The following is a 12,165-nucleotide window of genomic DNA, read 5'->3' on the forward strand; positions in this document are numbered from 1 at the left end:
GAAATCAAGAGTTGGATGCTTAACTGGCTGAGCCACCCAGGCACCCCTCTAAAATTTAATTTTTAACAACAGCTGTGTCTTACCATAGCTTCCCAAATTTCCAAAATGGTAATGGTTGCTCCTCCAATAGGTGTGGAGCTGGCTCCAGTGCATCACTGGATCTGGATTTCCTCCGCCAATCTACAGCCTCTTCCATATGGAAGAGCGTCTCTTCTGTCACCATTAAAGCTTTGCTCCTCTGAGATACAAGATTGCCTTTATATACGTTTTCTTGGGCATGCATCCACTCATACACACATAGATCTATTCTCATGCAAAATACACGAAAAAACTCTCCTGCTCAGTACCCCGAACTTAGCCCAGAACAACCAACCAACCTGACCTACACTTTCATGGAAACTCAGGAACATCAAGGCAAAAGAAAGAAACAATACCAAAGGGGAATACTTAAAACGGAGGGAAAGTAGAGAGAAGGAGACAAAGGAAAAAACAGAGAGCAGACAGGGCAAGAGCAAATGTCATCACTGCCCCATTCCTTCGTCAGAAGCCCCAACCACAGAACACACTCAACACCAAATATACTGAGCTGCTCTGGGTCTCACCGGAGCCCTGCGTCCTAGCCCTCAGCCCCAACGCCAGCCTGAAGGGTGAGGGTTTAGGCAGGAAATGGCTCTAAAAACAATCTGATGCAATGAGAGGTTTCCCTCCATGAAAAGAATTCTGAAATGTGGTCGCCAGGGGACACATGAGCGCTGGCGGTTCCAGAGCTCTATCAGACAAGCTCCAGAGAAGTTTGGACTAAAAACATGGCATTTAAGCTCAAAATGGCAGCTGGGAGATGTTAACACTTCTTCTCTAATTGGGATAGTATGCTTTTAAAATAAATAGGTATTTCAAATGCTCTTAATTAGAGTTCCATCCAGAGTGCTTTTCGTTTGAAGTCTGCTGATTACTTCAGGCAAAGCTGGGCCCTGTTGAACCTGACACCTGCTGTAATTCAGGAGAAGGCTCCCTGGGAGATGAGCAGAATTACAGAGAGGACATGCAGCCATTTCCCAAAGGTCCGGGACTGTCTGGGACCGGGGGTCAGAGAGGCTGGAGCATCTCTCATCCTGAAAGCCCCTGAAATTGACCAGGGGCTTCCGGTCATTGTCTCTAGTCACTCAGCATCATGATGCTAGAGAAAAGGCAGACGGCAGCCCTCAGATGCAGGGCATGGTGGCAGTCCTTAGGGATGACGCCCCATCCAGTGACCTACTCATGAGGCCCGAGGGTCACCTTGGCACAACTGCCCAACCAGAGGTCCTTATGCCCTTCCCTAGCCCAGTCGCATGAGTCAGGGTCCGGGGGGAGGGGAGTTCTGGTTGCTTCCTGAGGAACATCTCAGCTCTGATTCTCTGCCTGCATCTCTGGCAATGGGAGGCTGGGCCTGGCATGTTGATCTGACCTCTGAGTGCCAGGGCCAATGGTGGGAAGCTCAAGCTCGGGTCAGTGTGCCTCAGGCTTCGTGGTTCTATGTTGGATGCAACCAGTAACTATGTGATGTGATCATTATTATTACTGAAACTAAACAACCCACCTTCCTAATAATCCAAATTACTGGCATTCAATGGATCATCTTTATGACTCTAGGGCTCTCCTCCATCTTCCCTCTAGAGGTCCTGGGTGCTAGACTTCTCTAACAGCAGGTCATTGCAGGGGCCAGGCCACCTCAAGGGGAACCCTTTGCGTGGAACACACAAATTGCTTATTTCATCAGATCTCTCTAGGTGCTTGGGCTCAGGCCAACTGGAGAGGAAACAAGGTGGTTGTGCTCTGGACACCTGCCCGATCAGCTTTTCTTGGAGCTGAACTATGGGACTCCCAGGTGAATTCCTTGGGTCCTCTAGCAAAAGGGGGCATTTTCTAGGCACCTGAGTGGCTCAGTGGTTGAGCATCTGCGTTTGACTCAGGTCGTGACCTGGGATAGAGTCCTGCATCAGGCTCCCTGCAGGGAGCCTGCTTCTCCCTCTGCCTTTGTCTCTGACTCTCTCTGTGTGTCTCTCACGAATAAATAAATAAAATCTAAAAAGGGGGGGCATTTTCTACAGCTGTCCATTGCTTGAGAGGTGCCAAGGTCTTCTTTGGGCATCACTGTGTTGATTAGTGTTTGGATTATTAATGTATTAAGTGAGTCCATCATTGTTGGCGGTGAATAGCATGGGGGCTAAGAGCACCAGGTGTGGACTCAGAGACCTGGGTTCAAATCTTAGTTTCAACACTTCCTAGCCATGTGATCCTGGGCAAGTCATTGAATTGCCCTCACCCAGAAACACGCACTCACTTCTTTGGACAGTCGCGAGTCAGAAAAGAGACTGTGCACACACTGTAGTGCACGGGATGGGGGTGGGTGTGGTTCAGAAAACAGTAGCTGTTCTCATCACCAATGGTTGCATGAGTATTAGTTGGTAGTAGCTCTGGAAAGCTCAGAGTAGAGCCTTGAGGAGCGGGACATGGGGTGAACTCAGGTTGAGGTTAGGGGGAGAGGTCAGGAGGAGGAGGCAACAGCTGGGAGCAAGCACACAGGACGGGGGTAACTGGCCCCAGAGGGGAGGGGCATCCAAAGGAGGTTTGCACTGACTGCAAATCTTGCCTTCCTTAACATTCTTGAGGGTTCTAGATGGATTATCTTTCAGTGGGGTCTAGGTTTCTGAGACTACACAGCTTGGATTACCTTCACCTTCTTCCCATGCACTCTGCACCCACCTAGAGCTACTTGCTGCATATGCCTCTGGGTGATTTCTTCCTTCAGGCGACCTGTCAGACACAAAAGAAAGCCACGGTGAGTTTCCTACAGGCTGGAGGAAGACTTTTCCTCAGAAGCGTGTTGCAAGCATCAAAACAAAACACAACACACACACACACACACACACACACACACACACACACGCACACAAAACCCAAGGTAGAGTAAGGAAGACAAAAGTGGGAATAGCTTCCAAAAAGAGCCCTCCATGCACTGAATGGTGTTGGAAAAATAGGAAAAATAGGCTGCTGTGCTGGTGCCTTGGCTCATCAATGCGAATATACATTTCACTTTGGGGTTCAATTCGTCTTTGGGTTCAGTTATCTTAGTCTGTCACTCATAACCTTCTTTAGGGCCCTGGTCTCTTTAGTAGTTCTATTATTAATGAAAGAGGAGGCAGGATTTGATCTTTTAATAATTTACTAGGTTACTTTTAAATCTACTTTTTTCTCTTAAGTTGTGTGAAACTGTGTCAAGTAAAAAAAATGGTGATTTTAGTCAATGATAACCTTAATATGAACACAGCAGTTGATCATTTACTGTGAAACTTATATTATTTTAGGTTGCACTAATAAAGGTATAGTGTGTAGTTGAAGGGAGGTGATGGTGATGGATGGACTCTGAATATGCATTCTGTGGTGGTCAGACCACAGCTGGCATTTGTTCTGGGAGCGACTCTTCATAAAAAATCTTAGTAAAATAGATATAGGGGATCCTTGGGTGACTCAGCGGTTTGGTGCCTGCCTTCAGCCCAGGGCGTGGCCCTGGAATCTCGGGATTGAGTCCCATGTCGGGCTCCCTGCGTGGAGCCTGCTTCTCCCTCTGCCTATGTCTCTGCCTCTCTCTCTCTCTCTGAATGAATAAATAAATAAAATCTTAAAAAAATAGATACATGTATAGAAAATGCTGAGGGGTCTAAAACCATGCCATATGAGAAATATTTGAGGTGATCCGAGGTGTTTAGATAGAGAAGAAAAGACATGGAGAGGGAAGAGGCTCAGAGATAATGGCTGTTAATCTGAACAGAATTGGGGTGCCTGGGTGGCTCAGTTGCCTAAGTGTCTGCCTAGGCTCAGGTCATGATTTCAGGGTTCTGGGATTGAACCTCATGACAAACTCCCTGCTCAGCGGGGAGTCTGCTTCTCCCTCTGCCTCTGCCCCTCCACCCTGCTCATGCGTGTCCTCTCTTTCTCTCTCTCTCTGTTTCTCTCTCTCAAATAAATAAATAAAATCTTCATAGAAATTTTTTAAAAATCTGAAAATTGTCATTTGGATGAAAGAACAGATTTATTTTTGACTTACTTCCGGGGGCAGAAGTCAAGCTGAAGACAGACTAGGGGCTCAGTAAGAGGAAGAAATAGTTCACAATGAGGATTGTCTCAACATGGATTAAGTTGTTTCAAGCTGGACTACATCTGCCAGCAGAGCAGGGAGTCCCTTCCCGACAGTGCTCAAGCAGAGGCTGTGTGACAATGTGTGGAGTGTGAGAGCGAGAACCCTTGCCCCGCGTAGGACTTAAGGCGAAGTGACCTCCAGGGCTCCTCTATCTCTTTATAATTCTATGATTTCATCCTTGAAGGGGGGGAGTGAAGTCGCACCCCCCACCCTCACCCTGGGGGCTTGTTTATATCTAAGGGCTCAGCACACTTGCTAAAATGTCAGTGCTGTCTGCGTCACATGTCCCATTTGGGAGATGCGATCGGGCCACTGGGGACCCCGAGAAAGCCTGGGAACTTCACTGCTCCCTTGTCTAATGCATTCCTTTCTTCACATAAAGTACATCTGACACCTCAAAGGCCGAGGTTCTGAAAGATGAGGGGACAATGAAGCAGTCACAGGAGACCCTGTCACTCACTGAACCTTCTAGAACACCTCTAGAATGGTATGTATGACTGGGAGGGACTGCAGAGGTCATTCATTTTAACATTCCCGCCCAATTCAGCAACCCCCGTTATTACTTGTATGGCTTGTATGCATCCAGGCTGTTCCACTGATGGAGCTATATATAGGCAATTATTGATGTGATGTTGACATCTGCTTCCCCGTAGCTTCCAGATTTGGACCTGGTCGGTTCTCTGGAACAGCACAGAAGAAGGATCCTCTCTTATTGGCAGTGGGGATCTGGAGATGCCATGATTTCCCCACTTGGACTTGTCCTCTCTGGATTAAAGTTCAGCAGCAACTTCAGTCTCAGTTTGAAGCCACTGTTTTCTGGTGTGCTGGAGTGCAAGCTTGCACCGTGCCTTCCACGTGTCCCCACTGGAGAGGACTGTGCACAGAGAGGAAGCCAGGGATTGGGCATAAGCAGTGCCTATGCACCCTAATTCCAAGTGGGGGAGGGTAAAATTTAGGGAATGCATTGGGGAAAGGGGAGTGAGAGAAGTGGAAATCTGGCCCAAGGGTGAGAACTGGACCAGCCTGGCACCAACAGTAAAATGACTTGAAACCCAGGCCAGCCACAGCCACAGATGGGATCTTGTCCCCACTCTGAGCAATATGACCTTTATTATCTACATCAGCAATGGACAGAAGATGGGGGACAGGTGGTGGTGGTGCTGGGCTGAGATTCCAGTCTATGTCCTACACTGCTGAATTGAGTTGTAAAGAAGCATAGCACATGCGTTCTTCAAATAAGAGGAAGTAGTGCTGTGACAAATGCAACACACCATTTAGACATGACTCTTGATTTAGAGGAGGTCATTAAGGGCTTTCTCAAGCCCACAGCAGGGACGGCCAATGCCGCTGTGGTGCCTGGCCTGTGTCCTGGGTATCTGGCATAGGCGCCTTACACGATGAGCCTCTTCTGTGCCTGGCTGCCTCCTTCCTGGTGAGACCAGATGGGGATTTGTTCCTTGGGAGGACACACTGGGCTGCTGGTTCCTCCTTGAGAAACTACGTCCCCGATGAGACTCCCGACAGCCCGTCTGCCTGACCATGGGCCTCCTCAATGATATGTCTCCTCAACTATGTGCCTCCCAACCTCATACCTTAATCCTGTAGGTTCTCAGTCTCAGATGTCATGATTTTGCCCTGCTCCCATTGGAATGACTCACCGGGCTCCCTTCTCCAAACCCCAGCGAAGCTGTTTTGCAATGCTTAGGGTTAAAGATCCTCCATGGCCCCCAGCTTGGGAAGAGCTGCTCACGTAAATAAGGAGGGATATTTGCCACCAGGAATGCCAGTTCCATAAGCTCCACAAACAAAAATACCTACTCTCAGGACAATGAGCCATCTCGAGGGGACCACAGGCAGGTCTTTATAATGCACATATTGATAAAGGTAGGTTAAAAATGTGTGTATGGATGTTCAGTTTTGGTGAATTGGCTAGCATTGCTTACCACATGATGAGTTTTTTGAGATCTTCCCAAACAAGCTTCTAAAAATAGCCTTATGGCTGACACCTTATTGCATTTTCTAACACAGTCATTCTTCATGTGAAGATAACAGTCTCTGCAATCAGCTAGATCTTGCAGTTCTACAGGTTTTGGCAAAAGATGTTGAGGGGAAAAGCAGAATTCACTCAGCATGCAGCTTGCTGTCATTAGCATGGTGATAAATTTGCTGGTTTTGGCCTGGGTTCCTGGACACATCCCCATCCCGAGGTATGGTAAAGAGATGAAACAGAAACAGAGAACTCCCAGCCTGAGGCAGGAGATGGTCAGGGAGGGAAGCTGGGGCACAGGGGGAGGCTCTGCTGGTAGGAGAGTGCTGGTAATTAGTAATTTGGTCTCCAGTAACTCACAACAGCGCATGCCAGGAATACCTCCCCCCCACCCTTTCTGATTCATTGATTGACAGAATGGGGGTGTTAGCAGGGGGTGGTGGGGTACTTGGAACCTGCCACCACCCATGGGGAGCTCCAGTGGAGACACATGACCTTAGAAAACGCCACATGTGGGGTAATGTGGTGTAGAGTTTTCCTGTACCAAGTAGTTCATATAAAAAGTACTGCTATCATGCAGAAGCAACAGTTATTTTTTACAATGATAGTCTTTTGTATAAAACAATTTTCCTTAAGCTTCACATTTTATTTTGCATGTCTGTTAGTTTGAAATTGTTCACTAAGTAAAAGCTGCTTGGCTGATCCAGAACAGAGCTCTTCACTTTTGACTCCCCCTCTATGGCCGTCTACGGGCTGCCTGCACAATTTCTGTGACGTAGTTCCTACTGAGGATGTTGACATCACTTCCAGGCAGTAAATATTCCTTGCTCGTGCACTATATGCTAGGTACTGTGTTCTAAGTGCTGTGTGAAATATACAAACCTTAACTAAGAAGTCTCTTCTAGTCCAAAAAGTTAGCATGATACAGGGGACCACAAACAGGGGGCCCGCGTGCTCTTCCTTGGAAAAGCTGGACCCATGGCAGACCTTGTTCTTCCCTCATGGATGGTTTGCTTTCCTGCTGAACCTGAGTTTGGCTCTTCAACACAGCACTTTGGGCAGCTATAACCAGTCACTGGGAGTTGGCCTTGAGATGAAGCAAACCTCTTTGCCATTTTGGTTAAACTGGAAGATAATTACAAACTTGTAGGTCTAGCAGAGTTAAGTTCAAATCCCAAGTCTGCTACTTCTAGTAGGGCAGGTTACTTAACATCTCTAAGCCTCCATTTTATCATTGGAAAAATGGGTTATAATAAAATAACTGGAATTACATGATGAGATGAGCACTCGGTATTATACTATAAGTTGGTAAACTGGATTTAAATAAAATAAAAAAATAAAAAATAAATAAAAAATAACTGGGATAATATCTGTTTTTACCATGTGTTAGTATATGTGATACACCAGATTGGTTTTGGGCATGAGGGCACTCTCAGACATACTGAAAGGACATTATATTCATAAGATGACAGGACCAAAGGGCAAGTGCCTAATGTCAAATCAGTGGTAGACGCAAGTTTAGAGGAGGAAAGGTGGGTTAGTGGCATTAGGAAAGGCATCATTACTAGTGGTGAGCCTTGGGTGGATTCTGAGGAGAGCAGAGGTGTTAAGGTGAGGGTGGGGAAGGCACCGCAGTCAATGAGAACCGTGGGGGCCACAGGGTGGAGAGGCCAGGCATATACTTGTTTGGGGGAAACATTGGAAGGGAAGGCTTGAATGGAGGAGTAAGCCTGGGGTAAGACTAGAGTCCAGGGTCCTAGGTCATTACTAAGGTCCTAGAGCCCCAGGTCCATTACTCTGGACTCCAGTGAAAATCTGAAATCTGTCCTTCTATTTGACTATACTACTATAGTATCTCAGTAAAATCAAATTAAAGTTCAGTAGCAGGATTAGGGTATGGGGAGAGGACACAGAATGATGTAGCCTGCCTGAGGGGCCTCTTTGAAAGGAAGGTCTAGCAAGTGGGTCTGAATTCAGAGTGTGGATTTCAGTGGTGACGTGGATGCCAGTTTCTTTGTACTCTAACACAGACGACTGTGATTACTGAAAGGTTAGACTCCCTAAAGACCGTTTGTAAGGCTATTTGTAAAATTAATGGGCCCAGCATAATTTATGTGTATAATCCTTAGATGAATTTCCAACAAACAGGAGTATGAAAATCCTTTGAAGTCTTAAAATCAGGCACATTCATCTCCTCCTTGCTAATATCCCTTTCATCAGGTTGTATCTAAACTTGTTTGTATGATTTGAAAATCAATTGAGGGAGAACCCACCTCTTCCCACCATAGCAAAGGTGGATAACATGAAGAGAATATTCAGACGACTTGGCTGGATTAGCTTTTGAGACAGATTTCTGAAGACCAGAAGTGGGACAGAAATGCAGAATGGTCAGAAGAGCCTAAGCTTGCAGCAGGCAGGGCTCCAGGGCCAGAAACAAGGAAGTGACTCAAAGTACACCATGCAAGATAGTCTGAAGCTGCAGGGTGGGAAGAGAGTCCCTTGCCACCCCACCTGTGACCAAAAGGGGGCTGAAGAGAAAAAAAGTGATGCTACATGTTGCCTAGGGCTATGATTTGCACCCTACTGCAAGCCCACAGAGGAAGAAGGGAACCAACTCCGCTTCTCTCAGTTGCAACACTGAGTTGCCCACTGAGGCTCTGCCCAGATGGGCCATATCCCAATATCACTGTAGAACTGTTACTCCAAATTGTCTTCCAGATTGGGGGCCAGGATAGAGATAGAGATGGATAAGCACAAATGGACAGAGGGATAGAAAAAGAAATAAAAATGTGTTTCATTAAAAAGGGACCTGCCCACAAAATGCCAAATGTATGAATAAATCTAATGCTAAAAAAAAGATAGTAAAATTAATAGCTGGAACATGAATTCATTAGAGATGAAAGTAATTTTCTGGATAGACAGATACAGACATTTATTGATGCAGACTCACAAAGGGTTGAATTAGTCTTACTCTTTAGTTAATGGCACATTATCCTTGTCAGTATGGATAAAGCCCTGCACATATGTAGGTGTGTGTGTGTGTATATCTACGTATGCATATATGTGTGAGTATATATATATATGTGTGCATGTGTGTGTGTGTATTTAACCCTATGCCTATATTCCATCTCCAATTCCCTTTCCCTTATGCCTCTAACAGGTGACCATTCTAATCAGTTTGATGTATACTCTTTTATAATAAATATTCTTATAATTCATGTTAAAGATTTTTTGTGCAATTTTTAAGCTATGAAAGCAATACTGTGCTACAGATCCCATTCTGTTTCTTATTTATTTACCAGCACTTTGTTTTTGACATCTACCCATTTTGTTAGTCCTCAATTTCTAACTACTAGATACATCACATAGTGTGTACCCTAACATTTTACTCGCCTTCCCCGAGGGTAGAACAACTGGGCTGACTCCCACTCCCACTAACACAAGCAGTGTTATAACAGTCATGCTGGAACATGAAGTCTTGCAGGTCTGTGAGAGACACCCCTGCTGGGTCTCAGCAGATCTATATTAATTTGAGGCGCTCCCTCCATAATGATGGTACCACTAGAGACAGACTTCAAAATAAGTATGATAAGAATACTCAAAGAGATTAATGACAGCTTAAGTTTTCTTTAAAAAGAATAAGAAATCATATGACAAATAGGTATGAATAAGAATGAAACAAGAATAGACGGACAGGAAAAATGTTTAGAAATGAAAAATAGAGTCATTGGCACAAACAATCAAGAACATAGAAGGAATGAATAAGGGAATAAACCCCAGATTGGATATGCATATATTTTTAAGATATTTATTTATTTATTTAGAGTGCTAGTGGGGGGAGAAGCAGAAGGAGAGAGAGAGAGAGAGAGAGAGAGAGAGAGAGAGAGAGAATCTCAAGCAGGCTCCACACTGAGCATAGAGCCTGATGTAGGGCTCCATTACTTGATCCTGAGATCATAATCTGAGCCAAAATCATGAGTCGGATGCTTAATTGACTGAGCCACCCAGCCCCCCCTAGACTGGACATATTTTAAAGGTGAATTAGTGATTGAAAAGATAATATGGAAAAGTCACCCCACACCCACCCCAAACATGGAACAGAGAGCAAGACAGAAATGGGAAAAGGCAGTAAAAGTCCCAGAGGGGAGACTGAGAGGCTTTGTCACATATCTGACAAGAGTTCTAAAAGAAGGGGGGGCTTCTGGGTGACTCAGCTGGTTAAGTGTCTGCCTTTGGCTCAGGTCATGATCTTGGGGTCCTGGGATCAAGCCCTGCATTAGGCTCACTGCTCAGCAGGTAGTTCACTCTCTCTCTCTCTCTCAAATAAATCTTTGCCCCTCCCCCCCCAAAAGAGTTCTAGAAGAAGGGAAGTAGGCATGTTAAAGAAGCAGGATTGGAAGAGACAGCAGGTGTACTTTCCCAGAACTGAAGAATAAGTAAGCCATTGGTTTGCAAGTGCACTTGGAGCATGGAGCAGTGCAAATAAAGACAAATCCAGCCCTGGACCCATCGCCGTGCAACTGCAGACCTTCAGGGAAGAAGAGCCACTGGCCCCGGCTGCCAGGAGACCTGCAGCAGAACTCCTTGGACAGCAGCCCACATCTCAATCACAGCAACGGGTGCCAGGTCAATGGAGAGAAGCAACTGCCAACCTGAATTTTATACATAGTCCAATTTTCATTCATAGATGAAAGCACAGTAAAGACATTTTCTGTTATAAGAGGACTAAGAGCATTTACCACCCACAGATACCACTCCCCAAAAAGGGGTCAACTGAGAGGCAACCAATCATGGAGATTTAGTACATGGACTCTGGAGCCAGGTGCCCTCATTTGCGTACCGGCTGGGTACCAACTGTGCACCATTTTGCAAGCTACTGAATGGCTTGTGCCTCAGTTTCCTCATTTACAAAACAGGGATGGTACTAGTATCTGCTGTGAGGACTGAATTAGGTCAATATGTAATGTGCTTAGAAGAGTGCCTGGGATATAAGAACTGTATAAGTATAAAAAGCTACTATGATGATCAGCAAGAAGAAAAATTAACATAGAGAAATATGTAGGAAAAAGAACCAGTGATGAGTATAAAAAGAAATAGATATTTAAGTAAGAATACTTAACTGTTGATCATAAAAACTCTCTATGTCTGTATATGAAAACTAAAACTTGAAGCCATAATAACAAGATAGAGATAAGTTGAGGGGATGATCAGTGAGGAGGTGGGAGGGTGGAAGGTATATTTGCAATAACTATAGACATTGTTAATAGTTACTTTTAAACTCTAGAAGAATAAATACATACTATAACAACCAAATCAATAGGAGATCAGAAAAAAGGCAGCGGGGAGGACTACAGGCATGGAATGCTAAAATTTTAATGATTCAGTAGAGCAGGAAAGGAGGAAAAGGAAGCAAAGAAGACAATGGGGGAAAAAGGGCATGGATGATTCTGTGTTTGGTCAAACAGTCGTGAGAGCCTTATATAGGTGTGTATATGACTCTGTGCATGGCACACATACACATGTATGTGGCATATGTACATGGAGATAATTTTATTTTTAATTAATTAATTAATTAATTAATTAATTAATTAGTTTTTGTGAATACACACATGGGGTGGGGCAAGGGGAGAGGCAGAGGGTGAAGGAGAGAGAATCCTAAGCAGTCTCTACACTCAGCACGGAGCCTGACTCAGGGCTCCATCTCACTATCCTGAGCCAAAATCAAGAGTCAGGACACCCAACCTATTGAGGCACTCAGGCACCCCTGAGCATGGAGGTATGGTGAATGGACACCTATAAAGCTGTTACAGAGGGTTGCCTGAGGGTGGAGGATGAATCAGGTAGGAGAGGTAGGAGCCAAGCAAGATGAAAGAAAAATGGTACGAATGATTTAGGATTTATGTAAAAGTCTCCTTATGTATATTTATAAAAAGAAATTAAAATTTAAAAACCACTGCAATTTGTTTCCTTGAGAAGGGATGGGATGTTACTACAGCAT

The 12,165-nt window shown here is 45.1% G+C and overlaps 1 protein-coding gene across 9 annotated transcripts in view; it reads right to left on the reverse strand.

The window, feature by feature from the left end:
• KIF6 (kinesin family member 6) overlaps window positions 1-12,165 on the reverse strand; it is a 373,943-nt gene that overhangs the window by 40,889 nt on the left and 320,889 nt on the right. For all 9 annotated transcript variants that reach the window (XR_011996134.1, XM_072731591.1, XM_072731605.1 and 6 more), the window contains one exon: window positions 2,746-2,796. Coding sequence is in view for 8 of the 9 variants with exons in the window: in XM_072731591.1 (XP_072587692.1) it covers window positions 2,746-2,796 (51 nt within the window). In the remaining variant the exon portion in view is untranslated. The remainder of the gene's footprint in view (window positions 1-2,745; window positions 2,797-12,165) is intronic.

Source organism: Vulpes vulpes, chromosome 1, assembly GCF_048418805.1.
Source record: "Vulpes vulpes isolate BD-2025 chromosome 1, VulVul3, whole genome shotgun sequence".
Lineage (NCBI taxonomy): Eukaryota > Metazoa > Chordata > Mammalia > Carnivora > Canidae > Vulpes > Vulpes vulpes.